Source organism: Gallinula chloropus, assembly GCF_964237585.1.
Source record: "Gallinula chloropus genome assembly, chromosome: 5".
Classification (NCBI taxonomy): Eukaryota; Metazoa; Chordata; class Aves; order Gruiformes; family Rallidae; genus Gallinula; species Gallinula chloropus.
Window position 1 is genome coordinate 26,860,670 of NC_140090.1, and position 27,261 is coordinate 26,887,930.

At 53.1% G+C, this 27,261-nt stretch overlaps 1 protein-coding gene across 1 annotated transcript in view; it reads right to left on the minus strand.

Moving 5' to 3' along the window:
• Positions 1-14,659: 14,659 nt before the first annotated feature.
• The window catches only part of MCM3AP (minichromosome maintenance complex component 3 associated protein), a gene marked incomplete at its 5' end in the record, with an annotated part of 33,730 nt that continues 21,128 nt past the window's right edge, over positions 14,660-27,261 (minus strand). The window contains 10 exons of the mRNA XM_084265755.1: positions 14,660-15,884; positions 16,274-16,424; positions 18,084-18,290; positions 19,322-19,451; positions 20,724-20,981; positions 21,076-21,466; positions 23,536-23,633; positions 24,578-24,836; positions 25,704-25,857; positions 26,751-26,885. Coding sequence (XP_084121881.1) covers positions 15,726-15,884; positions 16,274-16,424; positions 18,084-18,290; positions 19,322-19,451; positions 20,724-20,981; positions 21,076-21,466; positions 23,536-23,633; positions 24,578-24,836; positions 25,704-25,857; positions 26,751-26,885 — 1,942 coding nt within the window. The 3' untranslated portion in view covers positions 14,660-15,725. The remainder of the gene's footprint in view (positions 15,885-16,273; positions 16,425-18,083; positions 18,291-19,321; positions 19,452-20,723; positions 20,982-21,075; positions 21,467-23,535; positions 23,634-24,577; positions 24,837-25,703; positions 25,858-26,750; positions 26,886-27,261) is intronic.

Genomic DNA, 27,261 nt, shown 5'->3' on the forward strand with positions numbered 1-27,261 from the left:
AATCAGTGAGCCATCTTCCTGCCTTCTGAGTCAGAACTGTCCTTACTTGATGTGGAGTGCTTATTAGAAGTGCTCCTCCAAAAGTTAGTTTTCTGCTTTCTACCACCAAGAGGGCTGTGGCTGCTACTGCCTGTACACATTCAGGTCACCCTTGTGTTACTGGGTCCAACAGTTTAGATAAATAGGCAATTGGCTGTTGCTTGCTTCCCCACTTTTGAGTTAACCCCCCCCCCCCCCCCCCCCGCCCCAGGGCTGTTTCCTCATCTATGGTAGCAAACAAGTAGAATGGTTTGTCAAGGGAGGGCAGTGCCAACACAGGAGCAGTGATCAAGTTTTGGTTTAATCCTTGTATTAATTCTTTTTCTTCATTACTCCATACCAAGTCATTAGGATCATCTTCTAACAATTTAAAATATAATCCCTTTGTTTTTAGTGCATATGATTCAATCCATAGGTGACAATAGTCTGTCAATCCCAAAAATTTTCACAGCTCTTTCTTAATTTTCGGGAGAGGTAACTCAACTACTCCTCTTCTCTGGGTTTATTTTCTGTCTCCCTTCACTGATTAGATGTCCTAAATATTTAACTTTCTTTTCCATGTACTGCAGTTTGGGTTTTGATGCTTTTAGTCCCTATTTTCCTAGGAAATTTAAGAAAGCATTTGTTGTTTCCTTTACGATTCTCTTGATTTCCCTGAGATTAAATGATCATCTACATATTGTAGAAGGGTGACTTCAGTTGGGACTTTAAACTTTTCTAATACTTGTTCCAATGGTTCTTCAGGTGGCTTGTTCACCTTTCTACTTCTTTTTCCTCCCTTTAGATGCCGTCAGTGAACAGAGCTCTGGTAGAAAGAGGACTGGCTCAGCGGCTTGACTCCTAGCGATGCCCCGGATGCCTGGACACTTATTTCTGCAAAGAAATCTTATTTTGCACTGTTACAATTTGGTTTGGCAAGTTCTTAAAAGAAAACATTCTCATACCAGTGTGTGGAGTTTTGCTGGTCTGTTCAAACCGTTTTCATAGCGAGCACAGCTTGTCCTTATGTGGTGTCTGGGTCACACAAGACCAGGAGATACTTCACGGGATGAACGTGCACCATGTTATTATGGCTTAGACACACTAGGAATAAAAAAACCCAAACCAACTACTAAAAAACCCATTAAATACAGACTCGTCCTAACGTGAATTACTTGGCCTGCTCCGGAGGGTTATTATCCGGCACCTTCTGAGGCAGCTCCGGCAGTGGACTCAAACTTGAGAGAGGGTGGCAGTAAAATGGGGAGGGGCGAGAGCAGTGGCCGGGCCGGGTCTTCTGGGGATGCCAGGGAGGGTTCCGGGATTGATAATGGGGCATGTAGGAGGCTGAGGACGAGCGCAGTGGTGGGGCATCCTGGGCAGGGCATCCAGCACCAGCCCGGCGGTGACAGGGCTGTCCCAAGGAAAGCTGGAGCTGCCACTGTCAGTGGGGAGCCGTGGCCAGGGTTACGCAGCACTGCGGCCCAACTTGGCGGGGGGGTCAGAGCTGCTGCTGGGGTGGGGGGGACACCAGAACAACAGGCAGGTCCAGTGGCGGGCTCCTGTCACCAATCCGTGACCTTGGTCGTAGCACCATGCCCTGCCCTTCCCAAGGGACTCCCTGGGAGCCTTCCCTTGTCAGGATGCTTGGAAGCCAGTCGAAAAGCGCTCCCTGGCCCCCTTCCCCATTCCCCTCGTGCTCCCCAGGGCTGCCGCTGTTGTGTAAGTGAAACATCTCACCGGCACTGGCGACCCATCCCGGAGAGGATGTGTCCTGCTTCCCAACAGCCCTGAACCCCGCCGATCGGCTGGGTGGGAAGCAAGCGGTTGAGCCTCGGGTCTGTCAAAGGATGGGAGATGCGGCGGCTGCCTTTACCTCGCTGGTTAGGGGTTTGGAGGGAAGGTGCTCCCTTTTTGCTTCTACTTTCTGAGCAGGATGGGAGTTGTCCTTGAATCCTGCAGGTCTGGGTTTGAATTCCGACTCGGCGCATACCTTCCAAGCTGATAAAATGAGTCTGGAATCAAACTGTTCTCACCATGGCTGGAAGAAATCCCAAACAAACCCCCAAACACCATCAAAATGTTGGGGGTTTTTTGGGCTGTTTTCCGCCCTTTTGGCATTTGAAGACAGTTTCCTGCTACAGATGGTGCAGGAACCTACAAGGGGAGGGAGGGTGCTGGACCTTGTTCTTACTAACAAGGACGGGCTCGTTAGGGAGGTGAAGGTCGGGGGCAGCTTAGGACAAAGCGACCACAAAATTCAAGGTCCTGGGTGGAAGAAGCAAGCCAAAAAGCAGGATAGCTACCCGGAAGTTTGGAAGAGCTGACTTTGATCTCCTCCGCGACCTATTAGGAGCTATCCCGTGGGCTACGCTGTTAGAAGGGAGCCTGTGAGTGCTGGGTGGCATTTAAACAGCACTTCTTCCAAGCACAGGATAGGTGCATCCCTTTGAGTAAGAAATCGGGAGAGGTAGAAGATCTGTGTGGATGAGCAGGGAGCTAATGAGTAAACTCAAAGGGAAGCAAAAAGTTTAGGAACTGTCGAAACAGGGTCTGAGCACCTGGGAAGAATATAGGGATGTTGTCAGGGCCTGTAGGGACGTGACTAGGAAGGCTAAAGCCCGCTTGGAAATGAAGCTGACAAGGGACATACAGGATAATAAAAAGAGTTTTTTCAGATACGTGAATAGTAAGAGGATGACCAGGGATAATGTGGGTCCCTTGCTGAATGAGGCAGGTGTCCTGGTAACGGGTGATGAGAAGGTGGAGATACTGAATGCCTTCTTTGCCTCGGTCTTCACTCCAAAGGCCCCTTGGGACCCACAGATCCTGGATGAAAGTAGGAGTGTTTGGGGAATGAAGAGCTTCCCTCTAGTTGAGGTAGGGGTGGTCCAGGAGCGGCTCAAAGGGGTTAATGCACACAAATCCATGGGCCTGGATGGGATACATCCACATGTGCTGAGGGAGCTGGCAGAAGTGATTGTGGAGCCGCTCTCTATCATCTTCGACAGGTCTTGGAGAACAGGAGAAGTGCCTGAGGATTGGAGGATAGCCAACGTCACTCCTGTCTTTAAAAAGGGGAAGAAAGAGGATCCCAGCAAATATAGGCCAGTCAGCTTCACCTCTGTCCCTGGAAAGGTGATGGAACAGCTTGTTCTGGATGCCGTCACCAAGCAACTGGAAGAGAAGAAGGTCATGAGGAGTAGCCAGCATGGATTCACCAAGGGAAGATCGTGCTTGACCAATCTCACAGCCTTCTATGATCTCGTCACCAGCTGGGTGGATGGAGGGAGAGCAGTGGATGTCATCTACCTTGACTTCAGCAAGGCTTTCGATACTGTCTCCCATGACATCCTGATAGCAAAGCTGAGAGATCATGGGATAGATGAGTGGACAGTGAGGTGGGTTGAGAATTGGCTGTCGGACCAGGCTCAGAGGGTGGTGATCAGTGGAGCAGAATCTGAATGGAGACCTGTGACTAGTGGTGTTCCCCAGGGCTCGGTGTTGGGTCCAGTCCTGTTTAATATCTTCATTGACGACCTTGATGAGGGAATAGCATCCACCCTCAGCAAGTGTTGATGATACAGAGCTGGGAGGGGTGGCTGACACGCAGGACACTGCACTGCCATCCAGAGAGACCTGGAGAGGCTGGAGAGCTGGGCAGGGAGAAACCAGATGAGATTCAACAAAAGCAAGTGTAAAGTCTTGCACTTGGGGAGGAATAACCGTCTGTATCAGCACAGGCTGGGGGTGACCTGCAGGAGAAGAGGTCTGTGGAGAAGGACCTGGGGGTCCTGGTTGATGACAGGTTGGCCGTGATCCAGCAGTGTGCCCTGGTGGCTAAGAGAGCTAGTGGGATCCTGGGATGCAGCAGGAAGAGTGTGGCCAACAGGTCTAAGGAGGAGATCCTCCCCCTCTGCTCTGCCCTGGTCAGGCCCCACCTGGAGTATTGTGTCCAGTTCTGGGCTCCCTGGGATAAAAAGGACAGGGATCTCCTTGAGAGAGTCCAACGGAGGGCTACGAAGATGATTAAGGGCCTGGAGCATCTCCCGTATGAGGAAAGGCTGAGTGAGCTGGGACTGTTCAGTCTAGAGAAAAGAAGACTAATGGGGGATCTAATTAATGTTTATCTGAAGTATGGGATACAGGGGAAATGGCCAGCCCCTTTTCAGTGCTCTGTGGAGACAGGACAAGGGGCAATGGCTGCAAGTTGGAGCACAGGAAGTTCCGCACCAACATGGGGAAGAACTTTTACCCAGTGAGGGTGATGGAGCCCTGGGACAGGCTGCCCAGGGGGTGTGGAGTCTCCTTCTCTGGAGATATTCAAGACTCATCTGGACGCCGACCTGGGCAATATGAGCCAGGGAGCTGCTTTGGCAGGGGGTTGGACCCGATGGGCACTTGAGGTCCCTTCCAACCCCTACGATTCTGTGATTCTGTGAATCTGTGGTTTTTCTGGACAACAATGGGAATAGTGGGAGCAGGAAATGAGGCCCCCAGGGTGATAAAGCAGCTGCCGCACCCCTCAAGCCTGCCTCATCCCCTCATATTTGCCACTTTTTGGGTGGCTTGAGAGGCCACAAGTTTCCTGTCGTGGCCAAGAGCCTCTGGATTATGGTGCAGCAGGTTTCTCGGGATGAATTAAGATTATTAATAGGTGGATTTCTCTCTCGCAGGCAGGTGGAAAAGTGTGGAAGGATAATGGCAAGGCCAAAGCAAAGGCCATGTCACACTCCCAGAGAGCAGGACTCCAGGTAAGGCTCAGCCGCTCCCACTGGTGAGGGAAACCAGGCGTCCTTGGGTGGGGCACCTCCATTTCTGGGGCCATGCCTCGGCCTCTGCACCCCCTTTTTTTGTCTTTGTTTTTTGAGTGAGTGGAAAAATGTAATCTTTTGTGATTTGTATCGTCACGGTAGCAGCGTTACAGGAGCTCCCAGAAGCTCCCAGGAGCTGTGGATGGGCAGGGTGGGGTTAAAAATTGGTGGCGTATGGTGTAATTACGCAAATGGGTAACGGGCTCTAGTATGCAAATTGCTAGGGGGCTCTACCATGCAAATTTCTAGGGGGCTGTAGTATGCAAATTTCTAGGGGACTATACGTGCTAATGAGGTGTTGGTTGCCCCCAGTTCCCTGTCGGAAGGACCCTCAGGCGAGTGGGTGCTACAGCTGCTGTCTACAGCGCGGCCGTGTTGGAGTATCTCACTGCCGAGGTAGGTCCTCGCCTTCCTCCGGAAGCTGGGGTGGGGAGGTGGGAGACCCGTCCTTTCCCTCAGGATCATCCCCAGTGTCTCTGCAGGTGTTGGAGCTGGCAGGGGACGTCTCATAGGACTTGAAAGCCAAGCGCATCGCTCCTTGCCATTTGCAGCTGGCCATTCATGGTGACGAGGAGCTGGATTCTCTCCTCAAAGCCACCAGGAGGTGGGTATCACCCTCGCCGCCCCCTTTCCCTCTTTCCCCTGGGGAATTTTAGAGGGGGGAAATGTGGGAAAACAGGAATTTGGCACTGAAGGGAAATACCGGAGCTGCGGCGGGAGGAAACATTTCACCAAGTTCTGCTGGGAATTGAGAATTTGTCTAAGAGGTTTTTAGGAAGTCTGATGGGAATCCTCCTCTTGTATCCGCAGGTGTCACCCCTCACATCCACACGTCCTTGACTGGAAAGCAGGGCAGCAGAAGACGGCATAGAGGGGAAAACTGACAAGCAGCCCGCTCTCTCCTGTTTTACCATCCCTGGGACAGAAGAAACCTTGGCAATTCACAGAGAGTTGTTGTTGTTGGAATAAATCAAATGGAGAGCAGAGACCATTGACTGTCAGAAGAGGAAAGACGGGTTTGGGCTTGAGCTTGGGGGGACATGAGACAAAGTTGTATCTTGGTTTGAGTGAGGGGGGTCATCTGCTCCATGGTGTTTTATATGAAAATGGGATGGATAAAACTTTGTTCACAAGAACCCCTGCCAAACTTCACCTTTCTTGGGGCGTGTTTGGGGTGGGAGGGGGCAGTGCTGGGGCAGCCGTGGGGGCGTTAGGGCACGAAGGAAAGGAGGTGTGGGATGAGGGTCACTGGCTCTGCCCCTATGTAAACAATGGAGGTGTGCTCCCCTGCTCCCCTATGCAAAGCGGGGGGGCGGGCCGGGCCCCCGGGGCTCCACACCCTGCCCCACATGGCTGGGGCTGCCTGGGTCCCCAGCGGGCTCTGGGGCGCGGCTGTCCTCTTCTTGGAGGACATCCTCCCAGAGAAACTAGCCGCTCGTGGGTTAGATGGGTATACTCTTTGCTGGGTTAAAAACTGGCTGAAGGCCGGGCCCAAGGAGCTGTGGTGAACGGCATTAAAAACAGTGGCAGCAGGTCACAAGTGCTGTTCCCCAGGGTTCAGTGCTGGGGCCAGTCCTGTTAAAACCTTTATTAATGATCTGGATGAGGGGATCGAGTGCACCCTCAGTAAGTTTGCAGGCAGCACCAAATTGTGTGGGAGCATGGATCTGCTGGACAGCAGGAAGGCTCAGCAGAGGGACCTGGACAGGCTGGAGCGATGGGCAGAGGCCAACTTTACGGGATTCAACAAGGCCAAGTGCCAGGTCCTGCACTTTGGTCACAACAACCCCAGGCAATTCTACGGGCCTGGGGCAGAGAGGCTGGAGAGCTGCCTGGAGGAGATGGCCCTGGGGGGTGTTAGCAGCCAGCCAGCTGAACATGAGACAGCACTGTGCCCAGGTGGCCAAAAGGCCAAGGGCATCCTGGCCTGGATCAGGAATTACGTGGCTGGCAGGAGTAGGGAAGTGATTGTTCTATTGTACTGTGCTCTGGTGAGGCCACATCTTGAGTGCTGTGTCCAGTTTTGGGACCCTCACTACAAGAAGGATGTTAAGACACTGGAGTGTGTCTGGAGAAGGGCAACAAAGCTGGTGAATGGTCAGGAGCACAAGTCCTGTGAGGAGCGGCTGAAGGAACTGGGGCTTTTTAGTCTGGAGAAAAGGAGGCTGAGGAGAGACCTTATGGCTCTCTACAACTACCTGCAAGGAGGGTGCAGATAGGTGGGGGTTGGTGTCTTCTCTCAGGTATCAAGTGATAAGATGGGAGGAAGTGGTTTCAAACTGCACCAAGGGAGATGTAGGTTTGATAAGGAAGAATTTCTTTACTGAATACTTTAGGCAAGTACTGGACCAGGCTGCGTGGCGTCACTATTCCTGGGGGTATTTAAAAGACATGTAGATGGTGTGCTTGAGGACATAGTCTACAGGTGGCCTAGGCAGGGTTAGGCTGTGGTTGGACTCGATGATCATCAAGGTCTCTCCCAACCCAATTGATTCTACGATTCTATGGGACATTTGCAGGAATTTCCTGTTCTGTCATGGTGGGAAAGCATTGCCATTTCAGACAAGTAGTCAAGGCATTCAGCTGCTATATCACTTTTTCCTAGCTGGATTCTAATGGAGAAGGGGGGGGCTGCAGGGTTGACTTCTTCAAGAAACAGCCAGAAGCTCTCTGCAGGCCCCAGAGAGTAAATATTGGCTGATTCAAGTCGCTGCTGACCAAGGCCAAGCCAATCGGCGATGGTCACAGCGCCTCTAGGAATCACAGTGAGGAGAAAACAAACTGCAGGCAGAGGCATTTTTCCCCCAGAGAAGGGAGTGAAAAGATGTAATGAGCTGTGCAGACTCCAAGGTCAGTGAAGACTTGCTGGGGGACTTGTGACTCTGGGGGGGACCAGGCTGGGGGAGTCTGGGCCTGAAGGTCAGCACCCCATGGAAGAAGCCGTGCTGAGGCAGTTGGTGAAGAGCTGAAGCCCCGTCAGAAAGGACTCTTGGAGAAGTGTGTGAAGGACTGTCTTTTGTGTGTGGGACCCCGGGGTGCAGCAGGGGAAGGGTGTGAGGAATGTCCCCCAGCAAAGAAAACAACCCAAGTTGTAAGGAAGTGACTGTGGGCCTGGGTGAACCTAATGAGGTTCAACATTGCGAAGTGTCTGATGTTGCACTTGGGCTGGAGGAATCCCAGACATATTTACAGCCTGGGAGAAGAGCTCCTGGAGAGCAGCCCTGAGGAGAAGGACCTGGGAGGTCTGGTGGATGAGACACTTTGCATGAGCCAGCAGTGTGCTCTTGCAGCTCGGAAGGGCGATGGGATCCTGGGCTCCATCAGCAGAGGGGTGACAGCAGGGACAGGGAGGGGATTGTCCCTCTCTGCTCTGCCCTTGGGAGGCCCCAGCTGGAGTCCTGTGTCCAGAGCTGGGGCCCCAGTACTAGGAAGATGTGGGACTGTTGGAGAGGGTTCAGAGGAGCCACAAAGGTGATCAGAGGGCTGGAGCACCTCCCCTACGAAGAATGATGGGGGAGCTGGGCTTGTTCAGCCTGGAGAAGAGAAGGCTGCAGGGGGACCTCATTGCAGCCTTCCCATCCCTGAAGGGAGCAGAGGAACAGGAGGGGAATCAGCTTATTAAAAGGGCAGAGACTGGCAGGACAAGGGGGAACGGAGCTAAAGGAGGGAAGGTTTAGATTAGATATTAGGGGGAAGTTCTTACCAGAGCGAGTGGTGAGGGGCTGGAACAGGCTGACAAAAGAGGGGGTGGCTGCCCCATCCCTGGGGGTGTTCAAGGCCAGGTTGGATGGGGCCCTGGGCAACCTTGTGTAGCTCCAGGCCTGGAGGTTGGTGGCCCTGCCTGTGGCAGGGGGTTGGAGCTCTGTGGTCCTTGGGGTCCCTTCCAACCCAGACCAGTCTGTGATTCTAGGATTCTCTGGATTCTCTGAGTTCGAGCCTCAGAGAGGGCAGGGCGGGGTTTTTTTTGCTGCCCCGCTGAGCGGGGTGAAGCGGGCGGGGCGGGGACGGCGGAGCCCGGACGGTGGGTTTGCTTTTCTCTTTGGGGGGGAGGGAGGGCGCGGAGCGAGGGCCCGACTCGACCCTACCCCCCGTCACGCCGCTGCGGGGGGCGGCAGCAAAACGACAGCACGGGGAGAAAAACGCTCTGCCCTCTCTGAGGCTCGAACTCAGGACCTTCAGATTATGAGACTGACGCGCTGCCTGCTGCGCTAAGAGGGCGGCTGCAGCCGAGGCCGGCGCCAGGCCTCCAGCGGGCGGGCTGGCAGCCCCGCCGGGATGAGGCCGGGCCGGGGCGGCCCGAGAGCGGCGGGGGCAGAGCTCTCCCGCCGCCCCGGCGCGGCTCCGCTCCGCCCCGCCCGGCCGGCAGCGGACCCCCCCCGCCCGCCGCCGGTTAGCGAGGGGCGGGGCGGCGGGCGGCGCGCGGCAGGACGAGGTGGCCGAGTGGTGAAGGCGATGGACTGCTAATCCATTGTGCTCTGCACGCGTGGGTTCGAATCCCACCCTCGTCGGGTTTTTTTTTGGGGGGGGGGGGGGTAGTGGTGGTGTTTGTTTTGTCCCCCCCAGGGGCTCGAGTTCTCCGCAGCGGGGGCGTGACCTCACGGGGCGTGACGTGACGACACGACGTGCCTCCCAACCCCTACAGACTCAGGGCCTCAGGGTGCTGGTGACTCAGCGCAGTGTAATGATGCTGAGTACACTGATGGGGATGTAGCCTCAGAGCCAATTAATTCTCCAGGTTGGATATTATGGGCTGCAAATTCCAATGGTGGAGTTTGTGCAGAGTCCTTTATTCCTGAGATAGGCTAAGGAACAGATTAGCCCCAGTATATAGTTCTTATGAAAAGTATCTTTGGTTTCAAACCTTGGGATTTTTCTGATTTCACCCATATAATGCAAGCCAAAGAACATTGCATAGGGAGATACGCCTATGTCTTTCCTAGGTGCAATTCGAATTCTCAGCAAGGCAATGGGCAGGCATTTAATCCAAGGTAATTTGGTTTCTAAAATTAACTTTGATAATTGTTTCTTTCGGGTTTGATTCATCCATTCAACCCTACCAGAGGAGGGCGGATGTGGGGAAGGATGAAAGTCCTAGGATATCCCTAATCCTTCCATAGTCCCTTGAAAGCACCCTGGATGTAAAGTGACTCCCTTGGTCTGAATCCACATTTACAATTATTCCATACCTGGAAATGATCTGTTCTAGGAGGATTTTAATTACCCCTGCAGCTGTGGCTGAAGCCATTGGATATACTTCTACCCATCCTGTTAGATAGTCAACCAATACTAGGATATATTTCAAACTTTGAAAAGGTCTTAAACCAGGTTCTCTTCCTCCTTGAGGCTGTTTCTTGAGAACCTTTTTATTTATCTTTTTACAAACAATGCACCTTTAACAGAATTGTTTAGCTACAGTATACATTTCTATGTATCCATACTTCTTTAGGATTAAATCGCACATTATTTGTACCCCCCAATGACTCCCTTGGTGTAAAATGGCCATTATTTCCTTCATGATTTGTTTGTGGGTTTTTTAGCATTTTTCACCCATCTGAGAGAATCCACTTCCCTTCTTTTGTTTCAATAGTTCCCGATTCCTTCCATTTCTATTTCTCTTCTTTAATAAAAATTGGAACCTCCTTGGGTTCAGATACACAAGGAGTAAGATTACATGTCTTAACAAATTCAGGCCCCAAGGCAGCTTTCTTTGGCTACCTCATCTGCTAGTCTGTTCTATACCAAGCCATTAGGATTCTTCTAACAATTTAAAATAGAATCCCTTTGTTTTTAGTGTATGTGATTCAATCCACAGGCGACAATAGCCTGTCAATTCCAAAAATTTTCGCAGCTCTTTCTTAGTTCTCGGGAGAGGTAACTCAACTATTCCTCTTATCCTCTCCAGGTTTATTCTCCTTCCCTTCACTGATTAGATGTCCTAACTATTTAACTTCTTTTTCCATGTACTGCAGTGCATCCCAACATTCTAAAACTTCATTAGAAATATTGACTGCCTTAGGGGCGGCCATCCTATAATTACGTACAAACTTTACAGAGGCAATACATCCTGAGAGGGCCATACTGTAGTATCCAAATTTCCCCTGTTCACTCTCAGGAGGTCACACTGTAGTTACAATTTACATTACACAACTCAAAGGGCAACATCATACACAAACCACACTGTTCACAAAACGGGCAAAGACCTGTTCCTGACCCTGGTCGGGAGATCCAAAAGCTCTCTTAACAGTCCTCCTCCCATACACCACCGATTTTTTATCACTTTTCAAATCCATACACACCACTTGCTCAAGCTGGCCCGAACCAAAAACGCCATCCCAATCAGACCAATCTCCCTTTCATTCATCACACCAAAGATTGCTTCCAAATTGCATCATAACCTCCTGCTTACATACAGAACATACAAACAACAGTTTACACATACACAAAAATCCTTCGATCCGCATACAGAGCACCAGAAAACAACACCTGGTTCAAAACTCATTTCCCTTACACAAACATTTTAAACCTGCCATTCACTTTGTCCATCTCCAGCTGCTCTCCTCGTGGAGACTCAGCACTCACCCCGCAGTCAGACTGGCTTGTTCACTCAAAAACCTCTCACACAAACTTCTCCTACAACACACGGTACCGGGCACAAAAACTTATTGCACACACAAAGCGTAACAATGGTTATGAAAATCCCAATTATAACCACAACGATGTAAATTTCAATTCCCATGGGCTGCAGAATGTTATCAATGATAGCTATCCCACATTGTTTCTGCTAGCCCAAATAGCGAGAAGCCCAGATCACCAAAGGGTCTCACGTATGCGCGCAAACCTTTACCAGTTTCGAATCCACCCGTGGGGCGAGCACCAATGCTCTTTACCTCGCGTAGGACGTCTCCTCACGACTTACAGGTATCCCCAACAAGGCATGTCTTTCCATCCTCCCTAAGGGACTGTATGGAGGAAGGTTTCCAGGGCTTCTCTCCCCAACCCCTTTTTCTCGCTAAGCCGGCTATCCTTATTTCCCATTCGGTTCCTTGGAGACTTTTTAACAACAAATCCACCTTTTGCTTTGCCCTTCTCCGGCCGCTTCCCTCGCGGAAAGACAGAACCGCGGATCCGGGCCCCGCACTCACTTCGTACTTAACTGTGTGTGTCTCACTCACACACACACACACACGTCTCCCCGAATGTCCCGACCACCAAGGCAATACTTAACGTCCGATTTTCTTACCTTGGTCTGTGCACAGAGTTGCCTGGTCGCTACAATAGCGCCTACTATCCTTCCCACTGGTTCACTAGGTCTACCTTTAAAATTGGTCTCGGGATCTAGTCAGTCTGCCGCTGGAACTCCCGTCGACGATACACGAGACCGTTGAAATCAACGGGACGCGTCTCCCCGTCCTTCGGCGGCAGGAGCTCCACACGGCGATGATGTTGATCCCGGACGAGCCCCCAAACTGTTAGAAATGACAAAAGGTCCTAAAAACAGAACTTAAGGTAGACAAGTAGTGAAGCAGTAATTTATTATACATTCTTGCAAGAACGGGTGACCCGACAAAGCAGGCACACTTTTGGTCAGTGCCTGCAGCCTTTTTATACCATACATCTATACATATTCATCACCTGTCCCGCTTTGTATTAAGATGAGTTCAAAGAGGTGGTTTCCATAAACTCCTCCCAATTGCGTCTGCGCATTGTCCTGTGGTAGTGGTCGTCGGGGGTCTCAGCGATGAAGGCTCCGAGTCTTCCTCAGGTTGAACCTTTCACCTCCTTCCTCTGTTTGACTATGGATTTTACAGGCTCAACCCAGGCGCCCCATCCACAGCAGTACACAGTATAATACACATGGCATGTCTGGGACATTCCCACTTCCATTGGTGAAGTAAATTAAAATGTATGAGTCCTTTTGTCTGGGACAACTGCTTACTGGCAAGTAGTTGTCTTTATCTTAACTTTCCCGGCAACTGACACGGCCCTGGGCTGAAGGAAGTCAAAGCTCCATACAGGTTTCAGATTGCACATGTTAATTTTGTGAAAGGTTTGTTCACTCCTGATCAAAATTATTAGATTTATCGAGACCCCACATCGTTTTTCCTGTTTGACTTGATGTGCAATCAACATGATTGAAGCCTGTTCGTTGAGCCTGATTTCCTTAAATTCCAGCCCATGTCCTCAGTCACGATTTAACCCTTTATCTCATTGTCCAGGATCATCTGTTATCTTTTAGCAGAGCTATGTACTCAAATTGAACCCTTGAGAACAGTGTTCCCCCTTATTTTATGTGCTATCCTAAATTCTCTACACAGGATTCCTGATGAGACAGCCTAAGTCCTTTAAGTCAGTAAAGAATACAATAACATTTTTCAGTTTGCAAAAGCAACATTTCTTAGCACTTTCCACATTAATTAACACAATTAATTAGCAATTGCTCTATCAGAGCAATTAATTAGCTCGAATAGAGGTGAGGAGGCCCTTGGTTTGAGGACAGCCAGCATTTGGGTGGGTGGGAGGGTAGCAGAATCCACGTGAGCTGGCTTGTGAGGGCACCTATGAAACCCACCCCAACTCTGGGGATGGGGAGGTGAAGATGGGGAGTGATACATAACCAAACCAATTAAGAGCCAGAGTGAATTTCTCTCAGTTAAGGAGCTTCCGACCTCCTTGGGGCAGGGATGGGGAGGGTTGAAACTTTGGAGAAAACCCTAACGAGCAAGGTGCTGAGGGAGAGGGAGACGTCCAGCCTTCATCCCTGAAGAGCTGCCAGTGTCCCTCAGCATGTTCTATTTGGGTGGAGAGAAGGGAAATGGCTTCCTGGGAAAAATTTGCATAACTCTGCCTTTTAAAAATGCTAATGAGTGTGTCTGGTCAGTGTGTGTCAGTATGAGAAATGGGGCTATAAAGGGCACAGCCAGCCAGAGGAGCAGCCCCAGTGTGCCCAGTGCTGCCACGAAGAATCCCTGATCTACCATGTCAGGCACCTGGGCCTGAAGAATCCCAGACATATTTACAGCCTGAGAGAAGAGCTCCTGGAGAACAGCCCTGAGGAGAAGGACCTGGGGTTTCTGGTGGATGAGACACTTTGCATGAGCCAGCAGTGTGCTCTTGCAGCTCGGAAGGGCGATGGGATCCTGGGCTCCATCAGCAGAGGGGTGACAGCAGGGACAGGGAGGGGATTGTCCCTCTCTGCTCTGCCCTCCTGAGGCCCCAGCTGGAGTCCTGTCTCCAGAGCTGGGGCCCCAGTACAAGGAAGATGTAGAACTGTTGGAGAGGGTTCAGAGGAGCCACGAAGGTGATCAGAGGGCTGGAGCACCTCCCCTACGAAGAATGATGGGGGAGCTGGGCTTGTTCAGCCTGGAGAAGAGAAGGCTGCGGGGGAACCTCATTGCAGCCTTCCAGTCCCTGAAGGGAGCAGAGAAACACGAGGGGAATCAGCTCGTTGACTGGCAGGACAAGAGGAAGGGAGTAAAGCTGAAGGAAGGAAGGTTTAAATTAGATTATTAGGGGGGAAGTTCTTACCACAGAGTGTGGTGAGGGGCTGGAACAGGCTGCCCAGAGAGTTGGTGGGTGCCCCATCCCTGGGGTTGTTCAAGGCCAGGTTGGATGGGGCCCTGGGCAACCTTGTGTAGCTCCAGGCCTGGAGGTTGGTGGCCCTGCCTGTGGCAGGGGGTTGGAGCTCTGTGATCTTCGGGGTCCCTTGCAACCCAGACCAGTCTGGGATGATCTGAGCACCAGGGAGTTTGGGTTCTGGCTTCTCCAGGCTTCCCTAGGACCCCCCCCCCCCCCCAGGGATTGATCCCAGCAGGAGGAAGAAGACACACTTCACAGGCACCGCTACAAATTTATTAGGTACAAACCACATCCCCATCGCTCTTCGGGGCCTCAGTCCCAGCCAGGAGCCGCAGTGGGTGCGGGTGAGGTACCCACAGGCTCAGCATCACCCACAACCCCTTCCTCGAGCCTGGCACTGAGCTAATTGGGGTTTAGAATAAATTATAGAAAAGCTATCACAAAAAATAAACCATCCCAACTGCAAAGGGATTGTTCTGGGAGGCAACTGGGAGCTTCTGGGGGCTGAGACAGGGCACAGCAGAAGCCAGCAGACAGAATAAGGGGGTGAAGGAAGGGCTGAAACTGCTGAAATCTGCAGCACAGCAGGGAGAAGGGGCCTTGGGGGGAGTGGAGGGGATAGAAGGGCCCCATAAATCCTGGGGAGCAGGGGTAATCTGCTCCTCCAAACCACGAGGCCAGTGCTCCTCCACTGCCACTCAGTGAGCACCCTACTTCCCAGTGTGGCAGGGAGCTCCGCCAGCTACGATGCTGGGAGGTACTGGGCACCACAGAACGGGGGCGCAGTAGGCACAGGAATCCTTCTGGATCTTTAGCCCAGCATCAGGAGGTACCAGAGGCAGCCACAGGCCCTGGAGAAGGACACCACTGACATTCCAAGGAGACATGACAGCAACTAAGGACACTTCTAGGCTGGTGCACAAGCTTGGAGCTGGGATGACACCTTGGGGACCACGGCCAGCAATCGCGCTGATGCTCCTGTGGGCCCCCACTACCTTGGTTTCCTCCTGGTGCTGCTGCTATTTTTGCCCACAGTGAGAGGTGTCAGAAGGAAACAGACAGCTCAGTGTCAGTGTAAGGCCCTTCCCAGAGAGGCATCTGACCCATCTCAGAGCGGGGAGGCCCGGGCTGGGCAAAGCCCAAGAGGACAGAGTGAGCATGGGCAGGCTGAGGAGGGCCCAGGCCCAGGCCCCACACATGCCTCCTGGGAGGGCTCTGGGTGTTTCTGGAGGGTGTCTGTTCCATCACCCAGCTCCAGCCTTCGTTACAAAGCCTCTGGGTGGAGAGGCTCAGCTCCACGGCGTGCCTCAGCCCCGCTCAGATGTCCACCATGTCCACCAGTGTGGACAGGTAGAGCTCAGAGGCAGCTTCCCCCTCCTTGTTGGCTCTGAGGAGCCGCTCCAGGTGTTTCAGCCTGTCGGACAGCGCAGGGCTCAGCTCCTCCTCCAGACCCTCGTGTGGCTCCTGGCTCCCAGCCTAGGCAGAGGGGAGAGAGATGAGTTCCAGCACCAGCTTCGCAGCTCACCAGGCTGCTCCCCTGCTGCTGGGAGGTCAGCACCCCGCTCCCCACCCCTGGGGAGGTCAGGCAACACCAGCACGTTCCTCTGAGCCACAAGAGCCATTACCAGCAGCAGGAAGCATTACTACCAGTGAAGACCTCTTCTTCCACCCCACACAAAGTGCTCCCCTCTCCCCAGAGAGGAGTTACTTCTGCCCCAGGGGTGGTTTTTCCAGCTCTTTCTTTCCCTGAGTCTGTCCAACACCACCCACCAAGGTGACTCCTGGTAAAGGTTTTGCAACCAGGGCACGTTTGGTACCCACCACTCCTCAGAGCCAGAGTAGTTCCCAATGCCACCCCATCTTACCACTTCAGCAGGTGACAGGGGACGACTCCTCAAGGGACAGGTGACAGATGGGGTGGAGACCAGAGCCTGGGGGAGGTAGAGGGGGAGACCTACGAAGTCTCCGAGGGGTGTGACGTCTTCAGCTAGGTACTGGTGCAACTGTTCTTCAAACCTGGGCAGAAAGCAGGGGGATCAGACCACAGCCTGGATTTTTTCTTCTAACCAGTGGGTTCAGCCAGGAGTTTTGGGTTCAGAAACATCTGGAGAAGGATCTGAGGGTCACTGATGTTCCCACCGTGGTGTGGTGGACACTGCTGCTGTGAGGAGAACCTGGTGTTGGTGGCTGAGGGACAGGAAGGGGGCAGACAGGCTGAAGACACCCAACTGATGGGTAAGGCAGAAGAGACAATGAACCCTTGGGTCAACCCTGGGCTCGAAAAATCCTTTGCTTTTGTGAGCTGCATGGCTACAGGCACCAAACTGACATCCCAGCAGGGACTGGTACACACTGGGGGACACAGGCTGCTGTACACTCTGCACTGTGGCTCAACCAACCAGTTTCCAACCCTCCCTCCGCTCTCCCAGTGTTTCTACCAGCCCAGGCTCCTCCTGTGGAATCAGCTTGTCAAAGGGCAGAGACTGGCAGGACAAGGGGGATGGAGTGAAGGTGAGGGAGAAGGGTTAGATGAGATATTAGGGGGAAGTTCTTTCCAGAGAGAGTGGTGAGGGGCTGGAACAGGCTGCCCAGAGAGGTGGTGGGTGACCCATCTCTGGGGGTGTTCAAGGCCAGGTTGGATGGGGCCCTGGGAAACCCTATGTAGCTCCAGGCCTGGAGGTTGGTGGCCCTGCCTGTGGCAGGGGGTTGGAGCTCTGTGGTCCTTGGGGTCCCTTCCAACCCAGACCAGTCTGTGATTCTATGAATCTGATAGGATGGAAACTTTAAAAGAGCCCTGACCAGACTGGACTTGTGGGATGAGCCCAACAGGATGAGGTTTAACAAGACCAAGGGCAGAGTCCTGAACATGGGACACAACAACCCCGAGCAGCGCTACAGGCTTGGGGGAGGCTGGCTGGAGAGCTGTCAGGCAGAGAAGGACCTGGGGGTGTTGGGTGACCGCAGGGTGAACATGAGCCAGCAGTGTGCCCTGGGGGCCAGAAAGGTCTGGGGAGGGGATTGTGCCCCTGTACTGGGCACTGATGAGGCTGCACCTCGAGTGCTGGGTCCAGTTTTGGGCCCCTCACTCCAAGAAGGACACAGAGGTCCAGGAACATGTCCAGAGAAGGGCAACCAGGCTGGGGAAGGGGCTAGAGGGAAAATCCTCTGAGGAGCAGCTGAGGGAGCTGGGGGTGTTCAGCCTGGAGGAGAGGAGGCTGAGGGGAGACCTTCTCCCCATCTACACTGACCTGCCAGGAGGGTGCAGAGAGTTGGGCGATGGTCTCTTCAGCCAGGGGACAGGAGGTGGGACAAGGGAAAATGGGCTCAAGCTGTGCCAGGGCAGGGTCAGCTCAGCTGTGAGGGAAAAGTTCTTCCCTGAAAGAGCTGTCAGGGCCTGGCACAGGCTGCCCAGGGAGGGAGTTGAGTCCCTGCCCCTGGGTGTGTTTAACAGACAGGGAGATGAGGTGCTCAAGGATATGGGTCAGCACAGGACAGGGACAGTTGGACTCCATGAGCTCAAAGGACTTTTCCAACCCAGTGAGTCTGTGATTCTGAGGAATTCCAGGCTGCTTCCCAGCACCTCTGGGCTCCAGCTTCCCATTCCATCCACATTCAAAATCATTTACAAACCCTGGGCCAGAGCTGCAAGGCCAGGATGCTGCTCTGCAAACTCACCTCCTGCTTTCTACTCTCTCCAGATGCAGCTTTGCCAACAGACGCTCTGGGAGCAGCTCCTGGGCAGAGGCTGCACCCACAAACTCATCTGCATGGGGAATGCTCTGCTCTTGGCCTGGCAGCACGCTCCCACCAGCACTGCATTGCCCCGGCATCATGGGGATGTCCCAGGGTTTCTTGAAAGAGCTGGGGGACTTTATCCTTGACCTGGGAGGGGAAGGGGGGAACAAACAAAGAAAGCAGAGAAATTGGTAAGAGTGTATTGGTTTTTCCCTACTCACAGTGTGCAAACTGTGAGGAGAATTGGTTACTCAGGCAGAACTCCCTCTGAACAGGGTTCAACATATATCATGTGGGGGTTACAGGAGGAACTGACCTGACAGTGGGCTGGAATTCACCCCCAAAGGAAAGGTCTCCACCCAACACCTGCTGCAGAGCAGAGCAGCAGCTTCCAAGAGGCAAGAGACTGCCCTCACCCCAAACAAAGCTGGGGAAGAGAGCCAGGCTCTCCACATCCCACATACTTGAGGAGGGCCATGCAGCTCTGAAGCACCCTACCCCCTCTAGCCCTTTCTCTCAGCAGAGGGACTTTCCTGATGGCTTCCCACAGACTGGGGCTGCAGCCTCCTTCAGACCTCCCAACATTAAGTGTGCAGCTCTACTACAATCCAATTAACTTGCTGGTTCAGGCCCCAAGGCAAATGGAAGGGAGGCCCCAGTACAGGAAAGATGTGGGACTGTTGGACAGGGTTCAGAGGAGGCCATGAAGCTTTCCAGTCCCTGAAGGGAGCAGAGAAACAGGAGGGAATCAGCTTGTTAAAGTGCAGAGACTGGCAGGACAAGGGGGATGGAGTGAAGCTAAAGGAAGGTTTAAATTAGATACTAGGGGGAAGTTCTTGACAGAGAGAGTGGTGAGGGGCTGGAACAGGCTGCCCAGAGAGGGTGTGGATGCCCCGTCCCTGGGGGTGTTCAAGGCCAGGCTGGATGGGGCCCTGGGCAACCTTGTGTAGCTCCAGGCCTGGAGGTTGGTGTCCCTGCCTGTGGCAGGGGGTTGGAGCTCTGTGATCCTTGGGGTCCCTTCCAACCCAGACCAGTCTGTGATTCTGTGAAGTACCCCAGCACGTTTCTGGGGGGTGCCACATGCTGGTTTTCAGCGATGAGGTCCTGAGCAGCTCCAAGGGCAGGTGGGGCAGCTCAGTGCTGCTCCCTGTAGCTGGCAGCACCAGCAGCCGCCTCACCTCTCGCAGCCGCGCCGGATCTCCTCCTGCGTGCGCAGCCTGGCCTGTTCCCAGGAGAAAGGGAGGGTGAAGTGCTTCAAATGCTCCTTGAAGAAGTACACACGGATCTGGCCATCTTCACTTACAGCTTCTGTGAACAAACCCAATATTGATTACTGGCAGTTGGTTTAGATGAGATATCAGGGGGAAGTTCTTGACAGAGAGAGTGGTGAGGGGCTGGAACAGGCTGCCCAGAGAGGGGGTGGGTGCCCCATCCCTGGGGGTGTTCAAGGCCAGGCTGGATGGGGGCCTGGGCAACTTTGTGTAGCTCCAGGCCTGGATGTTGGTGTCCCTGCCAGTGGCAGGGGAGTTGGAACTCTGTGATCAGAGAATCACAGAGTCACAGGGGTGGGAAGGGACCCCCAGCGCCCACAGGGTCCAACTCCCTGCCAAAGCAGCTCCCTAGGACATGTCACACAGGTCGGTGTCCAGACAGGGCTGGAGTATCTCTAGAGAAGGAGACTCCACACCCCCTGAGCAGCCTGTCCCAGGGCTCCCTCACCCTCACTGGGTAAAAGTTCTTCCCCAGATTGGTGTGGAACTCCATGTGCTCCAACTTGAGGCCATCAGCCCTTGTCCTGTCCCCACAAACACTGAGAAGAGGCTGGCCATGTCCCCCTGTGTCCCACCCTTCAGATATTGACAAACATTTATCAGATCCCCTCTCAGGCTTCTTCTCTCCAGGCTGAACAGCCCCAGGTCACTCAGCCTTGGGGTCCCTCCCAAGCCAGACCCCAGTCTGTGATTTTATGACTAAAGGATGGGTTTTCACCAGCAGATGAGTATTAGAAAGCCAATTTGAGGAAAAAATTGTTTGTTTTCAAGTAGCTTTAAGTTGCAACCTATGCATAAAAAAGGGTCCACCTTCAGCTGATTTGCTGTTTAACAGCTACCAGCTTGCTGGGAAAGCCCATCCCATCCTGCTCTATCTTCACTGTCACAACTCCAGTGCATCTGAGTTCAGCGTTGGGTGGGTGAAGCAGTCACTTCGTTGAAGGAGGCTCCATACCACTGAGCCAAAGCACAGAAGCAAACCCCACAGTCTTGACACTGAAAGGAAACAGAACCTGAGATGGAGCTTCACTGATGGGTTGAAGCATTCAGTACCATCAGCAGCCTGCCACCTCGACCAACTTGAGCCTACCTGACCTCTGAGGGACCAAATTCTGGTCTTTGGTGGCATCCCAGACCCCTCTATACTGGGAGAGGTGGGCTGAGAGACTCCACCCCTGTTCCCCCACCCAGAGACAAAAGATTTTGCTCAGCAGCTCAAGCCTGTGTCCGTGCTAAGCACCGACTGTTCCACCACTGAGGTGTAAGCAGGAAGCAGCATCCACCCTGTAGCAGGACACAGAGTAGATACCTGGATCCACAGGCAGTTTGGGGGGTGTCCAGTCCCTCAGCTTGTGGTCAATGCAGACTGCCAGGATATGATCCCAAGGGATCTCATCAACAGGAGGTCCCCCTTCGCTGGAGGTCCCAGACGTCCTGGTTTTCCACTTCCAGTAAGTCTTGCTCAGCACGTTCTCCACTTGAGACTGGATGAGTGGCTGGGTATGGGAAGAGCTGGCGATCTGAGCGATGTACTGGAAGATCATGCGGCAGACAGGACGCCAAGGAGCTGTGGGAGAACACAAACTGTGAGGAGGAGCCAAACCAACCCCCCTCTCCAGGCAGGTAACGCTCCATCCGAGAGCGCGGCGTGCAGTACGTACCCCCCGGGGGAGGCAGGTCCAGGTATGGGATCTGGAAGGACAGCACAGCCTTCTTCAGCCAGGCCAGGTGATCTGGGACGTTCCACTGCAGGTGGGGCAACAACTTGTTACCCCCAGGCTCCGAAAACTCGGGAACAGGCCAAGACAAGTCACAGAGGTGCTCAGAGGATGCCACATCTGAGAGGAACTGCAGCACGCTGTTGTAGAGCTCGATGATGACCCCGGGCTCCTGAGATGGCAGCCCAGCTCCACGCCTCTCCTTCCAGTCATGGTAGAAGCGCTTGCCGAATTCCCCATCGACCCCATCCTCCACGTAGTCCCGCAGGGTCTGGCTGCAGAGCTCCAGGGAGTCCGGGCACTGGGACACCAGCCAGGACACGGCCGCGGAGAGCTAGGACACAGAGAGGACGGGTGGTTGGAAGCGGCTGCGTGGCCATGGGGATACAAAGGATGGGACCCCTGTAAGGTACTGGAAATCTGCCTGAACAATTGCCAACAGAACCGTACCCCCTCTTTTCTCTCTTACTTAACCAAACCTCATTCCTACCACACCACATCACCACCGGTCAGACTTAAAGGGGCTTGTGCCAAGGACCTAATGACGAGCCACCCTGCAGACATCAGGAGAGATTCCTTCCACACATCCACCCAAAAAATATCAGGAGACACATCAGGAGCCATTCATACATGGGACATTCCCTCATCCACCCTGAAGCATTCCCACAAGCCAGGTGGAAGCTTGTGGCTATGCCAAGGATGTCTACAAAAAGGGAGCATTCTGCCATGAAAAAGGGTGGAGGAGAGAAGCAACAGAGAACAAACAACCAAGGAAGACATGGAGACATCAAGGGACATCCCCCCCCTCCATGGGACCCGGAGACACTGAAGAATCTGTCATTGGACAGAATGCCGCAGATGTCTACCACTGCATGGTGGTAGATATACCCCCCCACACCCCATTTTCTCTCTTCCTCTTTTCCACTCTCTCTCCCTCTCTTTTCCACCCTTTTCTCTTTCTTCCTCCCTTCCCCTGCACATTTGTTGTGGGCCAAATAAAGCAACTTGAACCTTGACTCCGTTTTGAGTCTTATTTCTGTTCTCTGGAACTGATCAGGATAAAACCCCTGACAACTGGACGTCACTCAGGGGTTAAACACAGCTGCCCCCAGCCACCCAGAGCCAGCTGAGGTTCAGTTGGAACACAAGGGGGTTTAATCTCTGCCAAACTAAGTCTTATCCAGGTTGTGGATCGTGACAGCCCCGCAGACCTAGCAGTGTCCTAATGCTGTTTAAGATGCTGCTCAGTAAAATACAAACCCATCAGCTGTCACCACCCCACCTTTGGGGACAGGAACTCCCCAACTAGGTGGTCACAAACTGAATTCCCAAGCAGGAGGCTGGGGATGTGGGATCTCCCTGCTGATGGATGCTGGAAACTAATCTAGGAGATATCGGAGAGATTCACAGGGATCAGCCCACAGGGTGACTACCCCCAAAGAAGCCGTGTCTGATCCTGGCGGGCCCTGGACTGGAAAGAGACCTCAGCTTGTGAGGGCTTGTGTGGGAGCATCACTCTGGGCTTGTCTTGTTCTCACGTCCTTTCTTTAGACACCTCCAGAAGGGAACACAGGCAGGGAGCTGCCCCTTGTCCTGCACTGCCATCCCTGAGCAGAGCCTGGCTCCAGCCACCTGACTATCACCCTTTACATATTTATAGACATTTATGAGGTCACCCCTTGGTCTCCTCTTCTCCAGGCTAAAAAGGCCCAGCTCACTCAGTCTCTCCTCATGGGGAAGCTGTTCCACTCCATCATGTTGGTGTCCCTGCGCTGGGCTCTTTGGAGGAGTTCTGTCCCCTTCTGGAACTGAGGGGCCCAGAACTGGACACAACATTACAGGTGTGGCCTCACCAGAGAGGGAGAACCACCTCTCCTGACCTCCCCCATTCTTATAGACCCCAGAATGCCATCAGCCTTTTTAGCCATGAGAGCACATCACCGGCTCATGGTCATCCTGCTGTCCCCCAGGACCCCCAAGTCTCTCTTGTCAATGCTGCTCTCCAACAGGCCAGTCCCCAACCTATCCTGGTCCCTGGGGTTGTTCTTCCCTAGATGCCAGACCCTACACTCACCCTTGTTAAATCTCAGGAATGCCACAGAGCTCTGGGAAGTTACAAGAGAACATTCAGGAACAATGGCAAAGCAGCAGAAGGGTTTTCAGAAGAGTCCTGGCTTGATGCTGCTGGAATTGCTACAAAGGAGCACCCAACCCCAGCATGAAAACAACAGTGAGAGCTTCCTGAACAAGCCCTGCATCTCCAAAGGCAGCAGTCCACCCTGCTGCACAACACTCAGCTGCAGTGTGAGCTATGGAGAGCATCACTGCTCCCTGAGAGGCCTAAGTACCCGGGAGGTCAGGGATAAGCAGTGGAGCATCCCTTCCTGCACACGGGGCTCTTACCCTGCTGGTGCCTTCCAGGTCATTGACAGAGCCCGGGAGCTCCACCACGGTGTAGTCTGAGACCAGCTGGGCTGAGACCAGGTCCTGCAGCATCAAACCTTGGGAAGAAGAAAACCTGGCACTGAAGGAACCAGCAGATACCTCCCGCTCTGCCCGCACACGTCCCCAGCCACATGTCTCCCCTCCATCCCTGTCCACAGACTCTCAGGGTTCCAGGCTGTGCCTCGAGGAAAACGGGAAGCTGAAAGGGAGCTCCTAAAGGAAGTTCAGCTATTTCCATGCTGACTGGTCCTTAAGGCCTCTGAATTTCCAGTGAAGCCATGGGAAGTGCCCTGGTGGTTAAGAGAGCCAATGGGATCCTGGGGGGCATCAAGAGGAGTGTGGCCAGCAGGTCACAGGAGGGGATTCTCCCCCTCTACTCTGCCCTGGGCAGGCCCCTCCTGGAGTATTGTGTCCAGTTCTGGGCTCCCTGGGATAAAAAAAGCCAGGGATCTCCTGGAGAGAGTCCAGAGGAGGCTATGGAGATCATTAAGGGCCTGGAGCATCTCCCCTATGAGGAAAGGCTGAATGCCTTGGGACTGTTCAGCCTGGAGAAAAGCAGCCTGAGAGGGGATCTGATCAATGGTTATCAATATCTTAAGCATGGGATGCAGGGGGAATGGCCAGCCCCTTTTCAGTGCTCTGTGGAGACAGGACAAGGGGCAATGGCTGCAAGTTGGAGCATAGGAAGTTCCACACCAACATGGGGAAGAACTTCTTCCGGGTGAGGGAGCCCTGGGACAGGCTGCCTAGGGGGTGTGGAGTCTCCTTCTCTGGAGATATTCCAGCCCCATCTGGATGCCGACCTGTGCAGTATGAACTAGGGAGCTGCTCTGGCAGGGGGTTGGACCCAATAAGCTCTGGAGGTCCCTTCCAACCCCTGTGATTCTACTTCAGAGCCTCCCCCTTAGTTAAAGACACTGGACATGAGAGACGGTGCCAGACCCTGTGTAGCCTGAAATGCTCCCATTTTTTTTTTCAAGGCACAGACATAATGACCTACCTTCTTCTACCTCCTTCTCTGTGGCCTCCTCTTCTTGGCCAGGGACCAGAACAACCAGGGGAACTATTGGGTGGAAAGGTTTGGCCTGAAGTAGCTGCTTGAGCTGCAGCAAAGCCGACAGCCAATAAACATCATCTTCTGCAACATCTTCGCTCCTGACTCGAGGGGGCAGGAGAAGAATGAGGCCGCTGGTTCCAAGCAAGTCTTTCTGCATCTCGACTGTATGGAGCTCAGAGCTGGACAGGGCGCCGTGTGCCACCTGTACGAGTTAGAGATGGCAGCAGCAAGTCAGGTGAAGCTTAAACACAGCTGGTTTTGTACTGAGGTGTGCAGGTGGTTGTTATCAGCCTTCAGCAGGGACATTCACTACCAAGAGCTCTACAGAGCCTATGACAGCGAGTTGTATGACAAACAGGGATGTGGCCAATAGAATCACAGAGGTTGGCAGGGACGTCCAGAGCCCATTGGGTCCAACCCCCTGCCAAAGCAGCTCCCTAGGACAGGTCACACAGGTCAGCATCCAGATGGGGCTGGAATATCTCCAGAGAAGGAGACTCCACACCCCCTGGGCAGCCTGTCCCAGGGCTCCCTCACCCTCACCCGGAAGAAGTTCTTCCCCAGATTGGTGTGGAACTCCCTGTGCTCCAACTTGAGGCCATTGCCTCTTGTCCTGTCCCCACAGACACTGAGAAGAGGCTGGCCATGTCCCCTGCGTCCCACTCTTCAGATGTGGATAACCACTGATCAGATCCCCTCTCAGGCTGCTTTTCTCCAGGCTGAACAGTCCCAGCTCATTCAGCCTTTCCTCACAGGGGAGATGCTCCAGGCCCTTAACCATCTCTGCAGCCCTCCCAATGCAGGTGAGCACAAAAGCACTTTGGCACTGGGTTTGGCTTCAGCCAGTGAGATGACTGAGGCTGTAACTATCCTACTGCACTCGGGCAGCTCTTCACTTGCTTGATTTCAAAACAAGGTGGAAAAACAAAATCCATCCACCTTTTTTCAGACCTCTTTGACAACTCCATCCCTCACAATACCATCTCCTTCTATCTGACCAGACACAGTGGGGAAGAAGCTCTTCTCAGCATCCATGGCCCATCGGGTATGGGGAAGCATCCTCACTCACCTTTATACACACGCTGACTCTCATGCTCCTGCTCCCTCGTGTGCCAAGGGAGTTAAACACCGTCAGTGTTTGGATTCTGCCTTCTGTATGTGAAGTGTTTCTCTTCTGGCTTTTGTCTCCCAGAAATTTGGCTTTCAACCAATCCACCAGCACTCTAGAGAAGAAGAAAGAGTGGGCTTTGGTTTAAAAAATGGTGGTTTAGGGTCTCAGCACTATCATCACAAGGCATAACCCCAAGCTTCATGCTGCTTGGGTTTTTTTAAACAGCTTTTAAGTATCATGAAGTTATCCCCACTGCTCTGTACCTTGAGTTGTTCTATTTTCAGTAGGAGCAAAAGGAATCACAGGATCACAGAATGTGAGAGGTTGGAAGGGACCTCAAAGGATCATCTAGTCTGACCCCCCTGCCAGAGCAGGATCACACAGACTAAATCACACAGGAACTTGTCCAGGGGGGTTTGAATGTCTCCAGAGAAGGAGACTCCACAGCCTCTCTGGGCAGCCTGTCCCAGGGCTCTGTCACCCTCACAGTGACAAAGTTTCTCCTGACATTCCCATGAAACTTCCTGTGCTCCAGCCTGCACCCACTGCCCCTTGTCCTGCACTGCCATCACTGAGAAAAGCCTGGCTCCAGCTGCCTGACTCTCACCCTTTACATATTTATAGACATTAATAAGGTCACCCCTCAGTCCCCTCTTCTCCAGGCTAAAGAGGCCCAGCTCCCTCAGTCTCTCCTCATGAGGAAGATGTTCCACTCCATGTTGGTGACCCTGCGCTGGGCTCTTTGGAGGAGTTCTGTCCCCTTCTGGAACTGAGGGGCCCAGAACTGGACACAACATTCCAGGTATGGTCAATTCGATGAATGCCACCAGGAGAAGACACAGACTGCTGCAATAAATCACAGCTATGTTCTTTACAACATTCTGGAGGTCAAAAAATGCCAAACTGGAAATTCAATGTGGTATGGGGACACCAAGGACTATCCTACTCCTCCTCTGTCTGAGCACCCTGTTTGGGCAAGGGGCCCAGGCATCAAGCTCTGCTTACCTGTTGGGATCATGCTCTGCGTAGTCATCATCATTTGGCAAAACCAACAGCACCTTCCAAAACACCTGTTCTTGTTGCCCAGGGATATGTTTGGTGATTAACGAGACAAGATCCAGGGGAGTCCAAGCTAGATCACTTCAAAGAGAGAGAGAGAAGCAGGTGAAATGACCCCCCAGCTGAATGCTCATTCCCACTAGGCAACGTGGGTTGTTTTATAGGTGACAGTACTGTCTGCAGTTTCTGTCTGGTTCACAGAGTCCAAAATAAGAGCTAGTTCTTCAGATCTGCTGCCCAATCAGTTTCACCTCAGAGCAGATGCCTTCAAGAATTTTGGCTGCTACACCTATTCCCCCAGCGTTACTGTGGGGATTGTGAACTCCTTCCCTACACCACCACCACCATACCCTGACCCAAAACCCAAACAAGCCACCACAGCACCAGCTGAGCAGACTCAAGTCTGCTCACTCCAAGTGTCCAGGTCCATCCCTTCGTGCCAGTAAACAGCTTGTTT